Here is a 27,604-nt window from a genome sequence, read left to right as displayed (position 1 = left end):
GACAAAAATCCAAAGTACAAACACACATGATCAGAAGCAAGGATGAGCCAGAAGCATTAACATTCGTGCCGTGGCAAATTATGAAATCTCAAAATGCAGCGCACATTCTCTTCTTTAATGGAATATTAATGAAGCTGCTTTGCTGGTGATACTGATGGAGTTCTGGCAAACGTATTTTAAAAGGCTTTGATTTTCTAGTGATATCAAGAATAATATTATTATGCTTGTTTTTTTTTTGTTTGTTTTTTGGGGCACCATTATCCTGTAGTTTTTAAGATCAAAGATACAACTATGTTGGTGTCCCTTGTTAATTTTACATTATTATTATTCTCCACAATTTTTTTATTGTGCTTTAACCACTTAAGGACCGAGCCTCTTTCTGAGATTTGTTGTTTAAAAGTCAAAAACTGTTTCTTTTTGCTAGAAAATTACTTAGAACCCCCAAACATTATACATTTTTTTCTAACATCCTAGAGAATAAAATGGCGGTTGTTGTAATACTTTCTGTCACACTGTATTTGCACAGCGGTCTTACAAGCACACTTTTTTGGGAAAAAATACACTTTTTTTGAATTAAAAAATAAGACAACAGTAAAGTTATGAAAGATCATGTTACGCTGAGTAAATTGATACCCAACATGTCATGCTTTAAAATTGCGCCCACTCGTGGAATGGCAACAAACTTTTACCCTTAAAAATCTCCATAGGCGATGGTTAAAAAATTCTACAGGTTGGATGTTTTACAGAGGAGGTCTATGGGCACTACTTACATATGCGTTCGCTTGTCGGGACGGGGCGCATTTAAAAAATATATATTTTTTAAAATGTATTTTTCATTTTTACACTATTTTTAAAACAAAAATGTAATTTTTATTCATATTACAAGGAATGTAAACATCCCCTGTAATAGAAAAAAGCATGACAGGACCTCTTAAATATGAAATCTGGGGTCAAAAGACCTCAGATCTCATATTTACACTAAAATGCAATAAAAGAAAAAAAAATTGTAAAAAATGGCCCTTTAAGAGCTGTGGGCATAAGTGACGTTTTGAAGTCACATCCGCCCTGCATTGTTATGGAGACGAGTGAGGGCCATCTTCCCCACACTCGTCTCCATACCTAACAGGAGACAGGACATGATTGCCTCCGCCACTGCCGATGGCTCTGGTAAGCAGCGGAGGGCACCGGATCGCAGCGGGAGGGGGGCCCTCTCGCCGCTGATAAAAGTGATGTTGCGGCGAATCCGCTGCAGAGACCACTTTTTTCTTGTAGCGGACCGCCCGCTGAAGAAGAGAATACTGGGGTTATGCAGCTAGCTGCTGCCATAACAACGATATCCTCTTTCATATAGCCAACGTAAAACTGCGGCAGCCAGTCCGTAAGTGGTTAAAAAAAGAAGAGAAATAAAATTAGACATACCATCTGCCAATAGAACTTAACCAAAAAGTGCATTCTATGCATCCAAAAGTATAGAAAATATACCAAATCAAATCATTATTCAACCAAAAAATAAAATGAAAGCCTCATGCATGTGTCCTGCTTCTTAATATAGGGGGTCAACAATGCCAGGAGTTGGTGAAAGCATGGATCCGTCATCCGGAGATAATTCCGAAAATCATCTGGATTATTCTCCTGGAGCTCCCGCAGCAAGGGCATATGATATAACTGATCATGATTTATAAAGCAAACAATTTTCAGTCCAAGAAATCCTCCTCCTCCTCCTGTTCCTGGACTGGACTTGGGTCAAAGCAATAACTCCAAGGCCAATAATAAATAACACTTTATCTCCTTCGATTCTGTAACATGGCTGGTTGGCGAACGGCCGTTCAGAAACAAACTGAAAAGTGCGACATGAAATTAGCAGAAGGAGCCCAAAGGGTGGCACCTGACAATTGAACTTCCTCTTTATCAGCTTGTAGTATGTCTAGTTCGTCACTATGTTCGTGTTTGTTGGCAGACAATTGTGTACCATTTGTATGCAAGACAAGTTGACAGCACACACCCTTCGGATAAAAGTCTGATGCTTTGTTGGCAGACAATCCGATCGTGTGTACGAGGCTTTACCTCAGCTTGGTCAGTTAAGTTTTGACATTAAAAAAAAAACTGGAAGCTGATTGGTTTCTCTGCAGAGCCGCACCAGATTTTTTGCTCTTCAGTTTTAGTAAATTCACCCCATAGTACAAGATCGCTGGTGACCTAACTTTTCTTTGTTACAGATAAGCAATAAAGTTAGGTCACCTCCCTGCTCCCAGCTTGCAATTGGACAGTGAAGGAGCATCAATAGTGTATCTCTCTGCTCTCATTGCTTCTTCTATCAGCATGTTCCTTGTCAGCAAATGTTCCTGTAGTGTTTTTTTTTTTTTTTTTTAATATCTGCCTGGATTCCAGCTTGAAAAAGTTGGTAAGAAACTGCACCTACAGGCCCTAATGATGCCTACAAACAAAAACAATATGGCAAATGGATCATGTATGATACGGCCGCATTTTCTCAGAGGAGGGAGGGGCACTCACAGGAGAAGGTGATAGCAATCGTCTGGAAAAAAATCTATTCTGATCTGTCCACTGTTCCCCCTAAAAAGCTTATAATGTGGGTGTCACCCATGGTCCAAGAACAGCCCACAAATATATAGTAAGTTCTAATTCTGCATCTAAAAGACAGAATTGGTTAGACGTGCAGAACGGAAACATTATTTGTTTTGTTTCTGATAGATTTGTTTTGTTACTAATTTTGTTTCGTTGAGTCGTTTTGGAATTTGTTTAGGTTCGTTTAATTTTGTTTTGGTTATTAATTTTCTAATGAATTAAAAATTTTCTGAATGATTCGAATGCAGGTGTCGAAAAAGGATCGACTGATTAGAATTCTGTGTGAAGAATAGCTGGTTGTTAAAGAGTAAGCCCGGAAGCCGGCCGCCGCATCATTAACAACTGAAGACTTATGAGTTGCCAGCGGTCTTCCCTGCTGAGAGCTGAAATGTAAGCAAAAGATTGTGGCGTAACCCCCCCTGCCCCAAGGAACCGCCTCATGTTGAGGGCATGCAGCCTTGTATGGTTTCACTAGGGCCTTTTCCTGGCCTGCCAGGCTGTATGCTCAGATAAGGATCTAGTATGGATTTTGGGGGGGGCCACACTGTTTATTACATTTTTTTGGCACAGGGTTCCCCTTAAAACCCATACCAGACCCAAAGGGCCTGGTATGGATTGGGGGGGGGTTGCTGTTCTTTTCTGAATTTTCTATTGCCTGAATTCTTTTGTTTATAGTTTAGCTCTCAGGGGGAAAGCCCACTGACAGCTGATGAGTCATTGGTTGCTAAGGACGTGGCGACCGGCTTCCGGGCCCATTCCTTGACAACCAGCTTTTCTTCACATAGAATTTGAATTGGTCAATCATTTTTCAACCGATCTGAATTCAAATTTTTCTGAAAATTTGGAATTCATTAGAAAACAAACAAAACAAAATAAATAAATTTCAACAAAATGTGTTAGCCCTTGTACACGCGGTCGGAGATTCCGACGGAATGTGTCCGATCGGACCGTTTTGTCGGATATTCCCACTGTGTGTGGTCTACATCGGACTGTTTCCGTCGGAGTATCTTACGGACCAAGTTTTCCAACTTGTTGGTAAAATTTTCCGACAAAATGCTCCGATCGGACACACTCCGATCATGTGCAGAGAATTCCCATCGGACAAAGTGCCACGCATGCTCAGATCAAATTCCTACACCAAAGCTATTAGCGTGAATGTAGTCCCGTTGTAACGAAATAACGTAATCACGTCGGATTTTCTGTCAACTTTGTCCGACCGTGTATATACAACAGTTTTGGACAAAATCCGACGAATTTGGTTGTCGGAATCTCCAACTGTGTGTACAAGGGCTTACTATTTCATACAGAGATTCTGTTACATCGGAAATCTCGGAATAACCAAAAATTTGTCTAGAACTGGTGAATATTTTCTGTAGGCACCTACAAACACATAAGCAGCCCATTGCGTGTACTAGCATAAAAATTCTATCTATCATCTAATGTTGTACTAATCAATCAGTTACATAAGGAAGAATATCCCAGAGGCCAAAATACCTGCATTTCTGTTCCTGTGATAATCCGGGAGTCAGATGATGACCAAAAGGACAAACAAACATTCAGACAGTAGTTCAAACCAGGTAACATGAAGAATACCAAAACCCAAAACATCTTTACTTAAATCAATAGTAAGCAGTAGTGCTTATCAGAGGTTTATGACCCTAATACTAAAGAGATATATGGACATATTCAATTAAATAGTCAGAAGTTATAAAAGTACCATTACATTTAAATCTTGTACTGGTTCAACATCAAAAAAGTGATGTTTTTTCTGGTTACTTTACTTTTGCATTTAGTGCTTTGTTCTTTGAAATGTCCATGGAATAAACTCAATATTGTAGATTTGGTTTTATTATTCTACTCTGGGCTCACAGATATAAGCCCTCAATAAAAAAATAAAAAAATTAGTTCACAAAACTAGGAAAAGGACAGAATAATGGGGATTTATACATCATAAATTAGGTTTCATCAGATATTTTAGAACTAGGGGCACCATACATGTTACCACAGATACACTCTCCACCCCTTCATCACAAACTAAGAATAATTCTATTGGGTTTCTCACTATAAAGGTGATATTCAGAAACTGCCTACGTCTGTCTTCTTTACATGTCACAGTCCCATTTGTGTAAGTACAGAACGTTTGCTGGCAGAATGCAGGGGAAAACACTACGTAGTTAATTATTTGCTTGTTTCATTTCTACAAAAATACCCTGTATAGATAATGTCCATGGCAGCAATGTCCAACAAGCACACCCTTCTGAAAATACTGATTTTAGGAAAATACTTGGGAAAAAAAGAATCCATCACATTATCATAATCTCATCAGTCGGTTTACTGGCCTGCTGTTATTTTAGACACCATGTTGTTCATTTCTTTCTTTGGCAAAGTCTTGTTAGTACACATTCAATTTCCATATGAGTGTCACCAGTTCAGCAGTGCCCTTATATTACCCCATAGTCTTGTGACCCAAAGATCTGCTCCCAGCCGGCTCATGTATTGTATTTCAGGCGTCAGCATACTTCTGCAGAGTTGTTTATGCTGGGGCAGAATGTTCTTATTCAAATTATATCCTTGAATAGATGATTTCCCTAGAGGCTGCCATGGTTGCAGACCAGATTCTTTAATCTTACTGGCATCTACTGGGCCACCTCCTGCAATACATTCCTGCTTGAGTTCTTCATTCTTCCTCCTCAATTCTATGACATCCTTCTTCATCCTTTCCATTCCATATTTTTCTACCTTCTTCCAAAATGTAGTATTAAAATGTTGATAAATAAGTAAGTCAAGTGCATTCCACTCCTCTGCCAACTGGTATATCTCAGGACTTAGACGGGAGCCACTCGAGTCTTTACGTGCGTTTAGCTTAAAATAAAGTATGTCATCCATCTCCCAACACATCAACTCACGCAACAACAACAGGGACTCATCAAAATATTCCAACATCATGACCAAATGAAATCGTTTATCAAGCTCCTCCAACATATTTTGCACTTTAGCATCTCCCACATTGATTTCATTATCATATCCCAGGTCAAATGTCAACAGATTACGCAGGTAGTGTGCATTAAATCCACTGGAATCGTAGTAACTTTGGGGACTTCGTAGAAAAGCATCCATCTTTTGTTCACTCCCTGATCCTGGAAGAGTCCATGTTAATGGTACCACACGAGAAAAATACTGAAATGAGGATTCAAAAAGCAGAGCTGGATTACGGAGAACAGTGACAAAGGTGGTATCTTGAGCCATGAGAAGGTTCACTTCGGAATGCCGGTAGCGCATATGATTGCAGATGATATTAAAGCACATGCCGGGCTGGTACCCTTCAACTTGCCAACGTTGAAAATAGCTTGGATACTCAAAGTCATTGCGCCCGCGGGGGAAGGCGAAATGAAGATTGTGCTTCTCTCCATAGCGGAACAGAATATTAAGGATTGTGCTGCTTCCAGTTTTGTGGGTTTTCAGGAACATAAGGTTGTGCCTTGGTACACAGACCAGTGAAGATCCAGAACTAGAATTGACTTTTCGTAGATAGGAGCCAGAATTTGTAGATGGTTGACAACGCAAGGAGACAGAGTTTCTGCAAAAAAACAAAAAAAGTTTATATTCTTTTTTATTTGTCTAACCCCCCCCCCCCCCCCCCCCCCCACACACACACACTATCCAAGTATAAATATTCTGTACAACTCTTGGGGGTGGCTGGTGAGGGGTTAGGTATGACCATTTTTACGTTACATGCAATTTTCTGCATTAAGTGTATGTTAGGCACATCAATAAAAGCAAGTACAGACATTAGAGCTCCACTCCGAACGGTCTGCAAGCATATCTCTCTCCCTCAGCCTGCTTTTCTCCCTTTTCATCCTTTAACATGCTCTCACTAACGTTAATTTTTGCAATAATGCCCTCTCTCCTCAAATTCTCCTTCTTTTTCCTCTTCTCTCCAACCCATACTCTATACATATCACCTTCACTTCAGCCTTCTCAGTAATACTGCCCTTATCTCCTGCTCCTGATCCTACATAATGCCTCAGCCTTCTATCAACTTCTCAATATAACATCCCCTCTTAAAGCGGAGTTCCACCCACTTTTAAGAGGTGGTCTTAAACGAAAGACCACCTGTAACGGCTCCCCTAATATAAAGGGGGTTAACGCCGTTTACGATGTTCCCTCTCCGAGACACACATCCAATCGGTACCAATATCCACAGTTAAACGACCCTTTCCTATAGGAGCCGATCCCTCTGGCAACAAGACGAGACGCACTCTGTCTCTGCTGTAGTAGGAATTGACTTTATTAAAAACCAACATTGTATTTTTATACACAATTCACGGCATATGCTTTAACATGAACAAGAGCCCAGCTCCACCCACACATCCCAAGACGTCTGCTATGCTTCAAACAATCCCACCCAATACACATCTTTTCACAAAGGGTTAGCAGCCAGTCTGTCTGGCACTTTACACTACACACAAGGATAGACTTAAATGAACAATAGAAATGCAAAACAACTTAATTCCTCACAACAATGACACTTAACCCCCACATACAGTATACAATGTATTATACAGCCTTGAATATGGCTATCACAGACCATATCGGGGGTTTCTTTTATTCACCCTGTGTCCAAAGTGACCCCACTGTCACACATCTCCCCTTTCGGCAGGAGACTAACAGAGGAGGGGACCCCAGATGGGTTGACTCCGCAGTTAGTCCATGGGTCCATTCTTCCAATACTGGATAACCCATCAACATTGCACTAGGAGCCCGGGAGGGCGTCGGTTTGCCGGGACAACCCATCAGCATTGCCATTTTACCGGGTCGGTAGCTGATGGTGAAGTTGTAAGGTTGTAGGGCTAAGCTCCACCGCAACAACCTGCCATTATCTCCAGAGACCCGGTTAAGCCAGACCAATGGGTTGTGGTCGGTGACCAGTGAAAATTCCTGTCCGTATAAGTAAGGGTTCAGCTTTTTAAGGGCCCAGACCAGGGCCAAACACTCCTTCTCCACTGCCGCATAGCTCACTTCCTGGGGTAATAGTTTTCTACTCAGGTATGCGACAGGGTGTTCTCCTCCATCCTCCCCAACTTGGCTCAGCACCGCCCCCAGTCCAAACATGGAAGCATCCGTGTGGACAAGAAAACGTTTGTTAGGTACTGGGGCAGCCAAGACAGGGGCATTTACAAGTGCTTGCTTGAGGGCTAGAAACGCGGATTCACAAGCTGGAGACCAGAGGACTTGCCTAGGTAAATTCTTTTTCGTCAGGTCAGTCAGGGGTTTGGCGATAGCACTATAATTAGGGACAAAATGTCGGTAGTACCCTGCAGTTCCCAAGAAGGCCAATACCTGGGTCTTAGTACGGGGCGTGGGCCAGTTAGCTACTGCCTCTACCTTGGCTGGCTCGGGTCGCTGGTTCCCACACCCCACTCGGTGTCCCAGGTACTGCACCTCCGCCATCCCTAGATGGCACTTGTCTGGTTTCAAGGTCAGGCCTGCGGCCCGAATTTTGTCCAGAACCACTCCTACGTGAACCAGGTGCTCCTCCCAAGACCCACTGTAGATCGCAATGTCATCCAGATAGGCACATGCAAAATCCTGGAAGCCATCGAGGAGCCTATCCACCATACGTTGGAAGGTCGCCGGGGCATTTTTCATTCCAAATGGCATGACCTTAGACTGGTACAGGCCAAATGGGGTAACAAATGCCGACTTGGGGATAGCATCCTCGGCCAGGGGGATCTGCCAATAACCTTTACACAGGTCTATTGTAGTTAAATAACGTCCCCTGGCTATACGATCTAGTAGTTCGTCTACCCTGGGCATCGGGTAGGCATCGGTGGTGGTCTTCTCGTTGAGTCGCCTGTAGTCCACACAGAACCGGGTAGTCCCGTCTTTCTTAGGCACCAGGACTACAGGCGAGGCCCAAGGGCTGTCAGAAGGCTCAATGACTCCTAACTGAATCATCTCCTGTATCTCCTTCCGCATTTCCTCTCGGACTGCTTCAGGGATACGGTAGGGGGACTGGCGGAGGGGTGCTTGTCCAGGGGTCTCTACCTTATGTACAGCCAAGGTCGTATAGCCCGGTCTTTGGGAGAACGTCGCCTGTTTCTCCCACAGAAGCCGCTTAGCCTGTTCCTTCTTTGTGGGGCTTAACCGGTCTCCTAGCTGTACAAGGCTAATGAGGTCGGTCTGGGGCTCTCTCTCTAGTAAGTCAGGGAGGGGTAAACCTTCTGAGTCGTCCGCAGCAGGGGCACATACTGCCGCAACATCCTCCTGCCGTTCCTGATACTCCTTCAGCATGTTCACATGAAAGGTTCGCTGGATTCTTTCATCTGCACAGCTGGCAATGACATAGGTAGTATCACATACCTGGGCTACTACTTTATACGGGCCCTGCCAAGATGCCTGCATCTTGTCAGTCTTCACAGGCTTGAGCACTAAGACCTTCTGCCCAACCTGGAAGCTGTCGGGCCCCCCGGTCGTACCATCTCTTCTGTCTTCCCTGGGCCGCCTGGAGATTCTCTCTTACCAACAACTGTGGTCCATGTGCTCCATGTGGTCCCTGAGTTCCAGAACATAGGGTACTATGGGGGTCCCTTCTTGCTCTGTCTCTCCCTCCCAGTGTCCTCTGATGAGATCGAGGGGTCCGCGGACCCTTCTCCCATAGAGTAACTGGAAGGGCGAGAACCCAGTAGATTCCTGGGGTACCTCTCTTTACGCAAATAACAGGTGAGGCAGGAATCTCTCCCAGTCTCTGCAAGAGTCCGAAAAGGTCCTCAGCATTTGCTTGAGGGTCCCGTTAAAGCGTTCGCAGAGACCATTAGTCTGGTGGTGGTAGGGGGAGCTCAGTAAGGGCTTAATATTGCACACCTTCCACAACTGCCGGGTGAGTACCGCGGTAAACTGGGTTCCCTGGTCAGAGAGAATCTCTTTAGGGAACCCCACTCTGGTAAAAATCTTAACCAGGGCATCAGCTACTGTCTCTGCTTCAATGTTGGACATAGCTACTGCCTCTGGGTAACGGGTGGCGTAGTCCACCACGGTGAGAATATACTTCTTTCCGGATGGACTAGGCCGGGCAAGGGGACCCACAATGTCAACGGCTATGCGGTAAAAGGGCTCCCCAATAATAGGCATGGACATGAGTTTAGCCTTAGGGTGGTCCCCCCTCTTCCCTATCCGTTGACATGTGTCACACGTTTTGCAGTATTGTCGCACATCCTGGCTAAAATTGGGCCAGAAGAAATTCTGTGTGATTCTATGGGCCGTGCGACGGAACCCTAGATGTCCCGCTAGCGGCACATCATGCCCGATTCGCAGAATCTCCAGCTGGTATTTCTTAGGTACCACCAGCTGTCGTTTCTGCGAAGGGGCCTTACTTCTCTGAGATGGCTTGGGGATCCTATACAGTCTATCCCCATCCCATTCAAACAGCTCCCCATCTATTCCCCTTTCCTGAGTATCTGCCTTAGCCCTATACTTGTGTAAGGTCGGGTCCTCCCGAGTTCCCCTCCCGAATGCTTCTGGAATATCCCAGCCTAGGCGCGCCTGATCTAAGGTACGTGTCGGGGAGGATAGTCTCACCTGGGTCTCTGCAGCAAGTGGGCCGGTTCCAGCAGTACGTGTCTGTGCACGGGTAGTCACAGGGTTGACTTCATCGGGGCCCATCGGGGTGTAAGCAGAAAACAGGGGGGCCAAATCATTCCCCAGTAGTACATCCGCAGGCAAGTCCTTCATCACCCCCACATTCACGTGTCCCGAACCAACCCCCCAATCCAGGTGAACACGGGCCACGGGTAGCCGGAAGATGGTACCTCCCGCTACTCTTACGGCTACAGTGTCTCCGGTGTGTTGGCTCTCTGGGATGAGGTTCTTCCGTAGTAGGGTCATGGTAGCGCCGCTATCACGTAAGCCATTGGCTACCGTTCCATTAACCCGGACCGTCTGCCTGTGTTGTTGCCTGTTGTCCCGGTTAGCTGCTTGTATTGGATCAGCCTCGTGCAGGACGCCCCAATGTTCTTCCCCCTCAACGCAGTGGGCCGCAGGCATGGGTGTGCGGGGGCTCCCCCTTGCTGGTTGTCTCCATGACTGGGACTGGATGGCTAGATTTAATGGACAGTCTGGCTTTTTGTGCCCTAGCTGTTTACATCCGAAACACCTGATGGGTTGTGCATAGTCCTGGGCGTTGAACCTGGGCTGCTGAGGATAAGTGGCCGCTGGGGTTGGTGCTGAAGCTGTGTTAGAGGCTGATAAACTGGGCCGAGATGGTGGATAGCGTTCGCTTCCGCCTGACCTTCGAGAGTCCAGATATTCATCGGCCAAAGTAGCCGCTTGCTGTACAGTCCGTGGTTGCTTATCTCGTACCCAATCCTGTAGTACCGGAGGGGTGTGGTTAAAGAACTGTTCTAAGAGTACTAGTTGGGTGATGTCTTCTATGGTATGAGCGTGGCTTCCCTGGATCCAGCCCTTAAGGTCTCGCTGCAGACGATGTGCCCACTCCACGTATGTTATGTGGGTTTGTTTCCGAGATTCTCGAAACTTAATCCGGCTGGCTTCGGGTGTAATGGCAAATCGGGCTAGCAGAGCTTCTTTTACCCGATCATAGTCTTTAGCGTCCTCATCCTCCAGGGCCCGATACGCATCCGCCGCTCTGCCAGTTAAATTACTTGCCAGTAAGACGACCCAATCTTGGGGCAGTACTTCATGTATCTGGCATAGTCTCTCAAAGTCCTGCAGGAATGCTTCAATTTCCTCCTCTCCCTCCTTAAATAGTTTGAACGCCCGAAAGGGCAACTTACGGACAGGCGCTGCATCTTTAAGTGTTGTCTCCGATTGCCGTATTTCTGCCATTCTCTGTTCATGTTGCCGCTCTAGTTCTCTCTCCTGTCGCTCATCCTGCAGCTGGATGTCTCTAATGGCATTCTGTATGGCGGTCTCTGATGGGTTGGCACCATATAATGCCACCCGCTGTCGAACTCGTTGCTGAAACAAGTCTTCAACTGACCGGGGTCCTGCATCACCATCCCTCTGATCCATCTCGGTTAGTTCCCTGATCAAGGTGGCCTTGTTCTTTGTCCCACTGGTCCCTCCACGGCTCTCAAGTAAGTCTTTCAGTGCGGCTTTCCTGCAGGTTGCATAGCTGGTCATTTACTGTGGTGGTTTGAAGTGTCCCAGTAACTGGAGGGAATATCCCGCTGCTGCCACCAATGTAACGGCTCCCCTAATATAAAGGGGGTTAACGCCGTTTACGATGTTCCCTCTCCGAGACACACATCCAATCGGTACCAATATCCACAGTTAAACGACCCTTTCCTATAGGAGCCGATCCCTCTGGCAACAAGACGAGACGCACTCTGTCTCTGCTGTAGTAGGAATTGACTTTATTAAAAACCAACATTGTATTTTTATACACAATTCACGGCATATGCTTTAACATGAACAAGAGCCCAGCTCCACCCACACATCCCAAGACGTCTGCTATGCTTCAAACAATCCCACCCAATACACATCTTTTCACAAAGGGTTAGCAGCCAGTCTGTCTGGCACTTTACACTACACACAAGGATAGACTTAAATGAACAATAGAAATGCAAAACAACTTAATTCCTCACAACAATGACACTTAACCCCCACATACAGTATACAATGTATTATACAGCCTTGAATATGGCTATCACAGACCATATCGGGGGTTTCTTTTATTCACCCTGTGTCCAAAGTGACCCCACTGTCACACATCTCCCCTTTCGGCAGGAGACTAACAGAGGAGGGGACCCCAGATGGGTTGACTCCGCAGTTAGTCCATGGGTCCATTCTTCCAATACTGGATAACCCATCAACATTGCACTAGGAGCCCGGGAGGGCGTCGGTTTGCCGGGACAACCCATCAGCATTGCCATTTTACCGGGTCGGTAGCTGATGGTGAAGTTGTAAGGTTGTAGGGCTAAGCTCCACCGCAACAACCTGCCATTATCTCCAGAGACCCGGTTAAGCCAGACCAATGGGTTGTGGTCGGTGACCAGTGAAAATTCCTGTCCGTATAAGTAAGGGTTCAGCTTTTTAAGGGCCCAGACCAGGGCCAAACACTCCTTCTCCACTGCCGCATAGCTCACTTCCTGGGGTAATAGTTTTCTACTCAGGTATGCGACAGGGTGTTCTCCTCCATCCTCCCCAACTTGGCTCAGCACCGCCCCCAGTCCAAACATGGAAGCATCCGTGTGGACAAGAAAACGTTTGTTAGGTACTGGGGCAGCCAAGACAGGGGCATTTACAAGTGCTTGCTTGAGGGCTAGAAACGCGGATTCACAAGCTGGAGACCAGAGGACTTGCCTAGGTAAATTCTTTTTCGTCAGGTCAGTCAGGGGTTTGGCGATAGCACTATAATTAGGGACAAAATGTCGGTAGTACCCTGCAGTTCCCAAGAAGGCCAATACCTGGGTCTTAGTACGGGGCGTGGGCCAGTTAGCTACTGCCTCTACCTTGGCTGGCTCGGGTCGCTGGTTCCCACACCCCACTCGGTGTCCCAGGTACTGCACCTCCGCCATCCCTAGATGGCACTTGTCTGGTTTCAAGGTCAGGCCTGCGGCCCGAATTTTGTCCAGAACCACTCCTACGTGAACCAGGTGCTCCTCCCAAGACCCACTGTAGATCGCAATGTCATCCAGATAGGCACATGCAAAATCCTGGAAGCCATCGAGGAGCCTATCCACCATACGTTGGAAGGTCGCCGGGGCATTTTTCATTCCAAATGGCATGACCTTAGACTGGTACAGGCCAAATGGGGTAACAAATGCCGACTTGGGGATAGCATCCTCGGCCAGGGGGATCTGCCAATAACCTTTACACAGGTCTATTGTAGTTAAATAACGTCCCCTGGCTATACGATCTAGTAGTTCGTCTACCCTGGGCATCGGGTAGGCATCGGTGGTGGTCTTCTCGTTGAGTCGCCTGTAGTCCACACAGAACCGGGTAGTCCCGTCTTTCTTAGGCACCAGGACTACAGGCGAGGCCCAAGGGCTGTCAGAAGGCTCAATGACTCCTAACTGAATCATCTCCTGTATCTCCTTCCGCATTTCCTCTCGGACTGCTTCAGGGATACGGTAGGGGGACTGGCGGAGGGGTGCTTGTCCAGGGGTCTCTACCTTATGTACAGCCAAGGTCGTATAGCCCGGTCTTTGGGAGAACGTCGCCTGTTTCTCCCACAGAAGCCGCTTAGCCTGTTCCTTCTTTGTGGGGCTTAACCGGTCTCCTAGCTGTACAAGGCTAATGAGGTCGGTCTGGGGCTCTCTCTCTAGTAAGTCAGGGAGGGGTAAACCTTCTGAGTCGTCCGCAGCAGGGGCACATACTGCCGCAACATCCTCCTGCCGTTCCTGATACTCCTTCAGCATGTTCACATGAAAGGTTCGCTGGATTCTTTCATCTGCACAGCTGGCAATGACATAGGTAGTATCACATACCTGGGCTACTACTTTATACGGGCCCTGCCAAGATGCCTGCATCTTGTCAGTCTTCACAGGCTTGAGCACTAAGACCTTCTGCCCAACCTGGAAGCTGTCGGGCCCCCCGGTCGTACCATCTCTTCTGTCTTCCCTGGGCCGCCTGGAGATTCTCTCTTACCATCAGAGACAACTGTGGTCCATGTGCTCCATGTGGTCCCTGAGTTCCAGAACATAGGGTACTATGGGGGTCCCTTCTTGCTCTGTCTCTCCCTCCCAGTGTCCTCTGATGAGATCGAGGGGTCCGCGGACCCTTCTCCCATAGAGTAACTGGAAGGGCGAGAACCCAGTAGATTCCTGGGGTACCTCTCTTTACGCAAATAACAGGTGAGGCAGGAATCTCTCCCAGTCTCTGCAAGAGTCCGAAAAGGTCCTCAGCATTTGCTTGAGGGTCCCGTTAAAGCGTTCGCAGAGACCATTAGTCTGGTGGTGGTAGGGGGAGCTCAGTAAGGGCTTAATATTGCACACCTTCCACAACTGCCGGGTGAGTACCGCGGTAAACTGGGTTCCCTGGTCAGAGAGAATCTCTTTAGGGAACCCCACTCTGGTAAAAATCTTAACCAGGGCATCAGCTACTGTCTCTGCTTCAATGTTGGACATAGCTACTGCCTCTGGGTAACGGGTGGCGTAGTCCACCACGGTGAGAATATACTTCTTTCCGGATGGACTAGGCCGGGCAAGGGGACCCACAATGTCAACGGCTATGCGGTAAAAGGGCTCCCCAATAATAGGCATGGACATGAGTTTAGCCTTAGGGTGGTCCCCCCTCTTCCCTATCCGTTGACATGTGTCACACGTTTTGCAGTATTGTCGCACATCCTGGCTAAAATTGGGCCAGAAGAAATTCTGTGTGATTCTATGGGCCGTGCGACGGAACCCTAGATGTCCCGCTAGCGGCACATCATGCCCGATTCGCAGAATCTCCAGCTGGTATTTCTTAGGTACCACCAGCTGTCGTTTCTGCGAAGGGGCCTTACTTCTCTGAGATGGCTTGGGGATCCTATACAGTCTATCCCCATCCCATTCAAACAGCTCCCCATCTATTCCCCTTTCCTGAGTATCTGCCTTAGCCCTATACTTGTGTAAGGTCGGGTCCTCCCGAGTTTCCCTCCCGAATGCTTCTGGAATATCCCAGCCTAGGCGCGCCTGATCTAAGGTACGTGTCGGGGAGGATAGTCTCACCTGGGTCTCTGCAGCAAGTGGGCCGGTTCCAGCAGTACGTGTCTGTGCACGGGTAGTCACAGGGTTGACTTCATCGGGGCCCATCGGGGTGTAAGCAGAAAACAGGGGGGCCAAATCATTCCCCAGTAGTACATCCGCAGGCAAGTCCTTCATCACCCCCACATTCACGTGTCCCGAACCAACCCCCCAATCCAGGTGAACACGGGCCACGGGTAGCCGGAAGATGGTACCTCCCGCTACTCTTACGGCTACAGTGTCTCCGGTGTGTTGGCTCTCTGGGATGAGGTTCTTCCGTAGTAGGGTCATGGTAGCGCCGCTATCACGTAAGCCATTGGCTACCGTTCCATTAACCCGGACCGTCTGCCTGTGTTGTTGCCTGTTGTCCCGGTTAGCTGCTTGTATTGGATCAGCCTCGTGCAGGACGCCCCAATGTTCTTCCCCCTCAACGCAGTGGGCCGCAGGCATGGGTGTGCGGGGGCTCCCCCTTGCTGGTTGTCTCCATGACTGGGACTGGATGGCTAGATTTAATGGACAGTCTGGCTTTTTGTGCCCTAGCTGTTTACATCCGAAACACCTGATGGGTTGTGCATAGTCCTGGGCGTTGAACCTGGGCTGCTGAGGATAAGTGGCCGCTGGGGTTGGTGCTGAAGCTGTGTTAGAGGCTGATAAACTGGGCCGAGATGGTGGATAGCGTTCGCTTCCGCCTGACCTTCGAGAGTCCAGATATTCATCGGCCAAAGTAGCCGCTTGCTGTACAGTCCGTGGTTGCTTATCTCGTACCCAATCCCGTAGTACCGGAGGGGTGTGGTTAAAGAACTGTTCTAAGAGTACTAGTTGGGTGATGTCTTCTATGGTATGAGCGTGGCTTCCCTGGATCCAGCCCTTAAGGTCTCGCTGCAGACGATGTGCCCACTCCACGTATGTTATGTGGGTTTGTTTCCGAGATTCTCGAAACTTAATCCGGCTGGCTTCGGGTGTAATGGCAAATCGGGCTAGCAGAGCTTCTTTTACCCGATCATAGTCTTTAGCGTCCTCATCCTCCAGGGCCCGATACGCATCCGCCGCTCTGCCAGTTAAATTACTTGCCAGTAAGACGACCCAATCTTGGGGCAGTACTTCATGTATCTGGCATAGTCTCTCAAAGTCCTGCAGGAATGCTTCAATTTCCTCCTCTCCCTCCTTAAATAGTTTGAACGCCCGAAAGGGCAACTTACGGACAGGCGCTGCATCTTTAAGTGTTGTCTCCGATTGCCGTATTTCTGCCATTCTCTGTTCATGTTGCCGCTCTAGTTCTCTCTCCTGTCGCTCATCCTGCAGCTGGATGTCTCTAATGGCATTCTGTATGGCGGTCTCTGATGGGTTGGCACCATATAATGCCACCCGCTGTCGAACTCGTTGCTGAAACAAGTCTTCAACTGACCGGGGTCCTGCATCACCATCCCTCTGATCCATCTCGGTTAGTTCCCTGATCAAGGTGGCCTTGTTCTTTGTCCCACTGGTCCCTCCACGGCTCTCAAGTAAGTCTTTCAGTGCGGCTTTCCTGCAGGTTGCATAGCTGGTCATTTACTGTGGTGGTTTGAAGTGTCCCAGTAACTGGAGGGAATATCCCGCTGCTGCCACCAATGTAACGGCTCCCCTAATATAAAGGGGGTTAACGCCGTTTACGATGTTCCCTCTCCGAGACACACATCCAATCGGTACCAATATCCACAGTTAAACGACCCTTTCCTATAGGAGCCGATCCCTCTGGCAACAAGACGAGACGCACTCTGTCTCTGCTGTAGTAGGAATTGACTTTATTAAAAACCAACATTGTATTTTTATACACAATTCACGGCATATGCTTTAACATGAACAAGAGCCCAGCTCCACCCACACATCCCAAGACGTCTGCTATGCTTCAAACAATCCCACCCAATACACATCTTTTCACAAAGGGTTAGCAGCCAGTCTGTCTGGCACTTTACACTACACACAAGGATAGACTTAAATGAACAATAGAAATGCAAAACAACTTAATTCCTCACAACAATGACACTTAACCCCCACATACAGTACACAAAGTATTATACAGCCTTGAATATGGCTATCACAGACCATATCGGGGGTTTCTTTTATTCACCCTGTGTCCAAAGTGACCCCACTGTCACACCACCTCTCCACCCCTCGTTTTCGGATCTTACATTTTTATCTTCTAACATACCTTTTTATGAAGTACATAGTGTACTTCCGATTCATCAGGACTTCATATTCTATTCGTATGTCGAGCCCCCCACTGTCTTTTAGGACCTGCGCGTGTCCCAGAAGACAGCTGGCCATTCACAAAGCACGGTGCGACACGCGCATGTGCAGTAGGAAATGGGCAGTGAAGCCGTAAGGCCTCAATCGCTACAACAATCCCATTGGACACCTAGCGCTTAGGAGGAAGAGAGTGGAGATGCACGGCGGAAACTGCTGCCCGCCACCCACCACTTCGATTAGGTAAGTGCCAGGGGGAGGGGGGTAGTGCCGGGGGGTGTTTTCAGCCCCACCATCCCAAAAAAAAACACTAGCCGGCACTGCTCTACACCCCCTACCTGAGCTAACCTCCCACAGCTTCCAATACCACCTCTACACCCAGATCTATCTCTTCACTCCCCAGCTCACCCCTTCGATCTCCTCCCGTATTATAAATTTAGTGAGCAACATATTAGTATGGATGTCACACTATTTCTTTAAACTGAATCTGTCTAAAACTGAGCATGTAATATTTCCTCCTCCATGATCACCCCCTCATGACTTGAGATCAATAGCACAATTATTGGTACAAATAAATTTGGGTTAGTTCAGCACGCTCAAAAAAAAAATCCACTAAACTCAAATATACCTAGTAAAACTGTGCACTATTAACTCCAGTGTAATGTGTGAAACAAAACCTAAAAAATTGTACTTGCTGGTGCTACTTGCATTCAATTAGTGATCTGCTGTTAGTGCTATTTGCATACAATTAGTAATCTGCTGTTGCCAGCTATTACCTTGTAAAATTCAAATTCCAACATAAACCATAAATGTATATATTAGCTTTAAACGACAATATGTATGACAACTACAAATTCACTTCCACCAGTCCTTATTATAAAGTGCTCATGCTGTGTAAAACTTCTCAATATTGAATATTTAACCAGTCCAAATAAAGTGCTTTCATTAATTGTGCTCTTCCACCATGCCAAAAGTGACACAATTATTGGTCCCTCCACACACGACAGGGTGCTAGGTATAATCCTAGATTCTGACTTCTCCTTTGAACCCCACATTCAATCACTGGCTAAATCTTGCCATCTTAAAGTGGTTGTAAACCCATACAAACCACATTGACCTACAGGTAAACCTAGATTAAGGCTTACCTGTAGGTCCAAGAAATATCTCCTAAACATACACGGTTTAGGAGATATTTACTAAAAGACAGTGATAGCTGTCTATGGCGCATGCGCCGCAGGCAGCGGCGCGCAGACGCACTATCGCCGTTAGCACCATGCCGCTGCTTACGGCGATATGCCGTCAGTGGTGGCTCCCGTGCGCATGCGTGGGAGTGACGTCATCGCTGCTCCGGCGCTGTGAGTGGCCGGAGCAGCTATGCCCGGAAGAAGATGGATGCTCCAGACTACAGGGGACAGTGGTGACATCGCTGGCTCCTGTGTCAGGTAAGTGATGCATAGTAGCCCATTATGCTTTACCTTTGCAGGGAGACAAAGAGGAAGTAAACCCATCAGGGTTTACTTCCTCTTTAACCTCTGTAACATTTACAGAATTCACTTCTCCTTAACTAATGACAGCACAAAACAACTTTTTCACTCCCTGTTATCTCCCATCTTGACTACTGAATCCATTTTTGCTGACCTACCTCTACACAGACTATTTCCCCTTCAGTCTAGCCTAAATGTTGCAGGAAGATTTTTACACCTTACTAGCTGATCCACAGCTGCTGCCCCTCTCTGCCAATCCCTGTACTGGCTTCCACTAGCCCTGCATATAAAGTTCAAAATACTACTCACAACATACAAAGCCATCCATAACAATGCCCTAGCCCAGCTACATCACCGACCTCTTCTCAAGACATCGCCCAAATCATCCAATCTGCTCCTCCCTAGACATCTTGCACTCTAGCTCCCTTGTCACCTCCTCCCATTTTTCCTTCAGGACTTCTCCAGAACCTCTTCCATCCTCTGGAATTCCCCCACCCCAGTATGTTCCACCTTGTCCGCTATCCTTGAAAACTCATTTATTCATTGAAGCCTACCTCACCCCCACCTAAAAACTGTATATTGGCCAACTCCATCAGTTTGTCTACAGCTATTACCTTTTGTAGCACCTCCTCCTCCCTTTAGATTGTAGGCTCCATGAGCAGGGCCTTCTTATTGCTTCTTTTTTAAACTGTATTGTAATTGTACTACCCTTGTGTTCTCCCTTTACATTGTAAAGCGCTGAACAAACTATTGGTGCTATATAAATCCTGTATAATAACAATAATAATAATAATGGTGGACCTAGGCAGAAAGGGTGGACATAGTAAGGCTCTCTTGTTGAGTGCCTGTCATGGCCCCTTAGCTATATTAACCCCCAAAGCACTGTGAAGTGGGGACTATCGGAAAAGAAAGATTTTAGCGAAAGGAGGAAACCACACAATTTTTATTTTTTTTTGTTTTGTTTTGGTTAAACTAAGGCTTTAATGGTGCACAAAAAATATATATCATACAGGCTGTAAGGAAATACATTTAAACTTGCAATTATAATATAGTAGATTACTCACTCTGTGCTGCTAAGACTCAGAGGTGGAGCTGCATAAGAGTACAACAGAATAAAAAAGCTGGTGAGGAGGGTTCCCAAGATCAAGCCTTTCCATACTGACCGGCAAAGTTTGCCCTGGGCCTGCAGGCACATCCTCTGCAAAAAAAATGACATCATGTATAATGATCAATTTACAAACATCATAAACAAAGCAACAGTGAAGAGCCATTTCAGTATAGTTCTATATAATGACATAAATAATAAAATAATTTGAACAGGTACAACAAGAAAGCAGTCCTCACCCAAACATACTGTAATATAAGAGGGCAGTTGCACATAATCATGTGACAACTGGAAACACTGTAAAAAGTCTGCAGAATCTGGTTGTAAGGCATAGCACTAAAGTGGAACTAAACTCTCCCAATCATCATCATTTACTATGTTTAATCCTTATTTTGAAAAACTTAAGATCAATCTCCCTGCTCCTGTTTGCCCCCAAGCTTCTTGATCTTGTAGCTTCTAGTGCTACCCCACTAATTCTACCCTACTAAAACTTATTAATCAGCTACTAACTTCTAAAACCAACGGATTACTCCATACTCCTACTCCGACCGTGTGTATGCTCCATCGGAATTTAGATGGCCGAATCCCCGCCAGCAAATTTTGAGAGCATGTTCTCAATTTTTCAGATGTAAAAACGTTCTTTCGGAAATTCCAATCGTGTGTATGAAATTCCGACGCCCAAAAACTCATGCATGCTCAGATTCAACTACGAGATGGAAGCTATTGGCTACTGGGTATTGAACTTCCTTTTTCTAGTCCCATCATATGTGTTGTACGTCACCGCGTTCTTGATGGTCGGAATTTGGTGTGTCCGTGTGTATGCAAGACAGCTTGAGTGAAATCCCGTTGGAAGTACCTGTCACAGCCCATCTGACTACCTGAGTACATGTCTCAGCCCATCTGAGTACTTGTCACAGTTCATCTGAGTACCTGTCAAAGCCCATCTGAGTACCTGAGTACCTGTCACAGCCTATCTGAGTACCTGTCACTGTCCATCTGAGTACCTGTCACAGCCTATCTGAGTACCTGTCACTGCCCTTCAGAGTACCTGAGTACCAGTCACCAGCCCATCAGAGTACCCAAGTACCTGTCACCAGGCCACCAGAGTACCCAAGTACCTGTCACCAGCCCTTCAGAGTACCCGAGTACCTGTCACCAGCCCATCGGAGTACCCGAGTACCTGTCACCCACCCATAAGAGTAACCGAGTAACTGTTACCAGCCCATCAGAGTACCCGAGTACCTATCTGCAGCTCCTCAAGGTACCTGTCTCTAGCCCATCAGAGTACCCGAGTACCTATCTGCATCCCATCAGAGTACCTGTGTACCTATCTGCAGCCCATGCCTCATAGAGTGTACGTTGGGGTGCTTGCTTTCCAATATGGGGTCATATTGTGGGTAATTCCACTGTCCTGGTGCTCAAAGACCTTCAAAAGTGTGATAGGTAGGAATGAAATGAGATGTGTAATTTATGCTCCTAGAATGCCTGAAGCTACTATCTCAATGTTGGGCCTCTGTATGTGGCCAGGCTGTGTAAAAGTCTCACACATGTGGTATCGTCCTACTCAGGATGAGTAGCAGAATGTGTTTTGGGTGTAATTTTTTCTATATCCATGCTATGTGTTATAGATATCTTATAAATTGACAACTTTGTGTAAAAAAAAAATTGTTTTCATTTTTCATTTTTTTTCCACATTTTCCAAAAACTTCTGGAAAAAAACGAACCATTCAAAAGACTCATTATGCCTCATAGATTATACGCTGGGGTGTTTACTTTCCAAATTTGGGTCATTTTGTGGACAATTCCATTGTCCTGGTGCTCCAGGGCCTTCAAAAGTGTAATAGGGGGTTGAGAAATGAGATGTGTCATTTATGCTCGTAGAATGCCCGAAGGTGCTACTTCAACGTTGGGCCTTTGTATGTGGCAAGTCTCATAAATGTGGTATCGCCATACTCGGGAAGAGTAGGAGAATGTATTTTGGGGTGTAATTTGTTGTATGCATATGCTCTATGAGAGAAATAACCTGTTAATGTGACAATTTTGTAAAAAAAAAGGAAAAAAAAATCTTAATTTTGCAAAGAATTGTGGGAAAAAATAAATTACATCTTAAAAAAACTCACCATGCTACTTAATACCTTGTAATGTCTACTTTCTAAAAAGGGGTAATTTGGGGGGTCTATGTACTTTTGCTGACTTGTTAGTGTCTCAAGAAATGTACATCAGGTGTGATCGGATGTGATCAATTTTCAGTGATTGGCACCATAGTTTGTAGACTCTATAACTTTCACAAAGACCAAAAAATTTACACTAATTCGGGTTATTTTTACCAAAGATATGTGGCAGTATATATTTTGGCCAAAATGTATGAAGAAAAACTACTCATTTTCTAAATTCCATGACAAAAAAAAAGAAAAAGGATTTTTTTTCTCAAAATTTACGGTCTTTTTATATTTATAGCACATAAAAAAATAAAAACCCACTAGTTATTAAAGCGGGATTCCACCCTAAAGTGGAACCTCCGCTGATCGGATCCCTCCCCCCCTCCGGTGTCACAATTGACACCTTTCAGGGGGGAGGGGGGTGAAGATACCTGTCAAAGACAGGTATTTACACCCACTTCCGGGCATAGACTCCCGTGGGAGTCTACACCATTTCCTGCCCTGCCACGCTGTCTGCTGGGACACACACGGGTCCCAGTGACAGCGCGGAGATTTCCTATTGCGCGATGCGACTCGCGCATGCGCAGTAGGGAACCGGGAAGTGAAGCCGATTCGCTTCACTTCTTGATTCCCTCACCTAGAATGGTGGCGGCAGCAGCCGAGAGCCGAGCGATCGATCGGCCTCGGCTGCCGGCATCGCTGGAACCCGGGACAGGTGAGTGTCCATTTATTAAAAGTCAGCAGCTGTAGTATTTATAGCTGCTGGCTTTTAATAATTTTTTTTGGGTGGAATCCCTCTTTAAATACCACCAAAAGAAAGATCTATTTATGTGAAAAAAAAGAACGCAAATTTCATATGGGTACAGTGTTGCATGACTGAGTAATTGTCATTCAAATTGTAAGAGCGCTGAAAGCTGAAAATTGGTCTGGGCTGGAAGGGGGTGTAAGTGCACTGTATTGAGGTGGTTAAACAAGGTCTAAATGGGCCATTGACATGCATCACAGTTGAACTTAGGAACGTGTCTTTGCAAAGTTAAACTAAATTAAATTGTTTCTTATATTTGCTTGGGGATAGAATGCAGAGGGATTAGAAGTCTTGTCAGTTTTTGAGGATGTCTGCACCCTTCATAGGGTGAAGACACCTCTTAAATTTTGCCAGTTTCTCCTTCAAATTTATTCACTTCCTGTCACATAGCCAAACAGGAAGTGAGGGTAAAACCCGACCAATGCCTTTCCTTGGGGACACATAGGTCAATCTAAATAGTTTCCCCATTAGGTAAATTGCACTCTAGCATTTTGCTGTGTTAACCCCAAATTATTAGGTATCTTGGGCTTTGGCGTTTATTTACTAAAGGCAAATGCACTTTGCACTACAAGTGCACTTGGAAGTGCAGTTGCTGGAAATCCGAGGGGGACATGCAAGGAAAATAAAAAAACAGCATCTTTGCTTCTACATGATAAAATCAGTGGTGCTTCCCCTGCCATTTACAGCGAGTACACTTAACAAACCCCAAAATCCCTAATAATTTGGGACATACACATGGAAAATTGAATACTTACCTCTTTGTAATTTTCTTTTCCCAATGCCTATCCATGGCAGCATATGCATGCGTACACTACCATGAATGCACCAGGAAAGTAGTTTTAAATTTAGACAAATCACACCTTTATGTGTTTTGCCATGCCAATCAGCCTAGTTAAAGAGGAGCTGCACCTTTAAAAAAAATATTAAAAGCCAGCAGCTACAAATATTGCAGCTGCTGACTTTTAATAATTTACACTTACCTGTCCCAGGGTCCAGCGATGCCGGCGGCAGATGGCGAGCAATCGCTCATCTCTCAGCTGCCCCCGCCGCCATCCTCTGTCAGGGAATCGGGAAGTGAATCATTGCAGTCTCCACTGGTCCCCGCTGTGTCCTGGGAACTGTGTGTTTCCCAGAACACAACGGGGGGGGGGGGGGGGGGGACTAGCTTGTCCTGGAAGTGGGTGCAGATACCTGGATTATTCAGGTATCTGCACCCCCCTCCCCCCTGAAAGGGGCCAATCGTGGCACCGGAGGGGGGGATGGATCAGATGAGCGGAACTTTCACTTCAGGGTGGAGGTCCGCTTTAAGCTGCTGCTGGGAAATCTGTTGCATGAAAATTGTTTGGGGGAGAGAGTGTAAAATGCATTACTTGGATTGAGCATGCATCTGCAAAACAAATTATTAACAATAACACATACATATTTTATTGGTCAACAAAACAGGACTTGGAAAAAAGCAAGGAAAGAAAAAGCACATGTATGTTAATATGACCAGAAAAAAGTGCTGTTCACACACAAAAAGCACAAAAAAATAAAGTCCCTGAGCATGCCCAGAATAATCCAAAAGCAGCTAGCACAAAATAAGCCACCCCTCCTGTCCAAAATTAAGCACATCATCCAGCAATGCCAGCATGTACAAAATTACAGATGGGACAAACACCCCCCCGGCCCAGGGGCTTAAACAAAGAGCCTAACATGGGCAAAAGTTAAATAAAACCATTGCAGTCTATGGGAACCAGTAGCGGCTGGTGCTCAAAATTTTTGGGGGGGGTGCAAACAAATTGAAAAATTCTGAAAAAAAAATCCATCAATTGCAGCCTCACTATGCCCATCAAACACAGCCACTGTGCCATCAAACGCAGTCACTGTGCCATCAAACGCAGCAACTGTGATCATCAAACACAGCCACTGTGCCATCAAACGCAACGACTGTGATCATTAAACGCAGCCAATGTGCCATTAAACACAGCTACTGTGCCATATAATGCAGCCACTGTGCCATTGAACGCTGCCACTGTGCCATCAAATGCTGCCAATATGCCCATAAAATGCTGCTACTGTGCCAAATGCTCCCATTGTGCCCATCAAATGCTGCCACTGTGCCCATTGAATGCAGCCACTGTGCCCATTGAATGCAGCCACTGTGCCCATCAAATGCTCCCACTGTGCCATCAAATGCCACCACTGTGCCCATTGAATGCAGCCACTGTGCCATCAAATGCTCCCCTGTGCCCATTGAATTCAGGCACTGTGCCCATCGAATGAAGCCACTGTGCCCATCGAACGCTGCCACTGTGCCCGCGAGTGGTGTTCTCAATGCTCCTCCATGTCCTCAATGTCTTCTCTCTTCCTCTCTTATGATTGGATGCCTGATAGGCTTCCAATCACAGTGCCTGTCATTTCAGCCAATCAGGTGACGGGTAACAGACCCAGGCACCTGATTGGCAGAGAGACTGTTTAGTCTTAGGAAAGCGAATATTCATTGGCTTTTCTAATACAGCTGGGTGAACTGCGAGTGCCAAGCTTTCCTTTTCCCACTCTGAGGGACATATATCAATGTCACCAATTTGGACAACCCCAAAAACGAAACAAGAAGTGCCTTTAAAAATGCAAAATTGCTTAAAAGCTAGTAACTTGGGGGGCTTACTCTGCCTGTAAAGTGGTGTATCTCTGACATGTATCCAAAATGCTGCTTCAAAGATGTATGGCTTCAGAGAAAACTTACAAATCTACATTGCAGCAAGATTTTAACCCAAAACGAAAAACAGCCTGCCCCCCAATACATACAATGCCATTTGGGTCTGTTAAGGCTTAAAATGAAAACCCCCATGTGAAAAATACCACCTCCAAACTAAAAAAATATTGTGCCCCTCTAACAAACCCCTAGCCAAACACACAGCAAGCCAGCCCATGAAAGAGGGGGTGGATGCTTGGGGGCAGGAGGGGCTCGGTCACCCCAAAAGTCAACCACCTTCCCATATTCAGGGGAACAAGGGCTTCTTCCACACTTCCCTAGGCTGGGGATGTGGGGGGCTTTACAGAATGTGTAAGACCCCTTTAAAGTAGTGGGTACAAGGTGCATTGTGGTTGGTATTGGGCTGAGCCCAACATGCCCCAAAGGCAGCCAGCTATGTCGAGTGCATGTGGCCCTGTATGGTTCAGGAAAGGGTTGGGTGATCACTCTGCTCCCCCCTTTCCTAGCTGGCCCTGTTGTATGCTCTGAAAAAGGATGTGGTTTGGATTGGTGAAGGCAGCTCACAGCCTTTTGAGAATAGAGTGGAGTGTGGAGTTCCCCTTTAAAAGCAAAAGTTATCCCATGGAAATCTAAGGGGTTAGAGGGGGGAGACAAAAGCATTGTAGAATGGAGTGTGGAATTCCCCTTTAACCACTTGCCGACCGCCGCACGACGATGTACGTCGACAGAAGGCGTACATGTATGTCCCTGCCTTCCCGCGGGTGGGGGGCCCGATCGCCCCCCCCCCCCGGTGCCAGCGGCGGTCGGATTCCATGCAGGAGCGATCCGGGATGAGGGGGCAGCCATTCATTCATGGCCACCCCCTCGCGATCGCTCCTGACGAATGAAATCCCTCCTCTACATCACTTCCTCTCCTGTAATGTAAACACAGGCAGAGGAAGTGATGTAATCTCTCCTCCGTGTCGGTATTTTTCGTTCCGGCACCGAGGAGAGAGGATCGGTGAGTTGCACCTAAAACTACACTAACAGTAGAACACGCCAGGCACACTTTCACCCCCCCTTCACCCCCCGATCACCCCCCCAATCACCCCTGCACCCCCAGTCACAGTGACACCAATTGCATTTTTTTTTAAATTATTGCATTGGTGTCATTTGTGACTGCAATAACTGTTAAGGCAGTTAGGGTTAGCCCCTTTTAGCTCTAGGGTACCCCCCTAACCCCCCCAATAAAGGTTTAACCCCGTGATCACCCCCCATCGCCAGTGTCACTAAGGCTGGGTTCACATTGCAGCGGTTTATGAGAACGGATGTGATTCGCACCGCACTGCAGTGCAAATCACATCCGATCTCTGTGCGATGCGAGTTCAGCCATACAGATCGCACCCGCCGCAAACTCGCACGGGACCCTTTTTTTGGTCCGCAGCAGAATCGGATCGCATGGGTGTTCACACCATGCGATCCGATTCCTGTCCGAGTTTGCAGATCGCACTGCGATATGCGAACTGATCTGGGGGTGTCATTAACATTTCACTGACACTCCCAGCAGTTCGCATAGGGCATGCGGGAACCCACCACGGATTCACGGCATTCCCGCATCGCTCCAGTGTGAACCCAGCCTAATAAGCTATCGTTTTTCTGATCGCTGTATTAGTGTCACAGGTGACGCTAGCTAGGCAGGTAGGTATTTAGGTTCGCCGCAGCTTTTTATAGCTCCAGGGACCCCCATATACTACCGCATAAATCCCCCTGATTGCCCCCTAGTTAACCCTTTCACCAGTGCTCACCATATAACTGTTACAGGTGACGCTGGTTGGTTAGTTATTTTTTTATAGTTTCAGGGCACCCGCCATTTATTACCTAATAA

General features: G+C 46.5%; 1 protein-coding gene across 1 annotated transcript in view; it reads right to left on the bottom strand.

Annotated features, from left to right (window-relative positions):
• Positions 1-1,004: 1,004 nt before the first annotated feature.
• GAL3ST1 (galactose-3-O-sulfotransferase 1) overlaps positions 1,005-27,604 on the bottom strand; it is a 94,762-nt gene continuing 68,162 nt past the window's right edge. Inside the window, exons 2-3 of the mRNA XM_077461198.1 lie at positions 20,041-20,174; positions 1,005-6,160 (exon numbers count right to left, since the gene is read on the bottom strand). Coding sequence (XP_077317324.1) covers positions 5,005-6,160; positions 20,041-20,171 — 1,287 coding nt within the window. The 5' untranslated portion in view covers positions 20,172-20,174 and the 3' untranslated portion in view covers positions 1,005-5,004. The remainder of the gene's footprint in view (positions 6,161-20,040; positions 20,175-27,604) is intronic.

Source organism: Lithobates pipiens, unplaced genomic scaffold, assembly GCF_037356315.1.
Source record: "Lithobates pipiens isolate NorthernLeopardFrog02 unplaced genomic scaffold, aLitPip1_a1.2 Scaffold_3, whole genome shotgun sequence".
Classification (NCBI taxonomy): Eukaryota; Metazoa; Chordata; class Amphibia; order Anura; family Ranidae; genus Lithobates; species Lithobates pipiens.
This window is presented reverse-complemented; position numbering and strand designations above follow the sequence as displayed.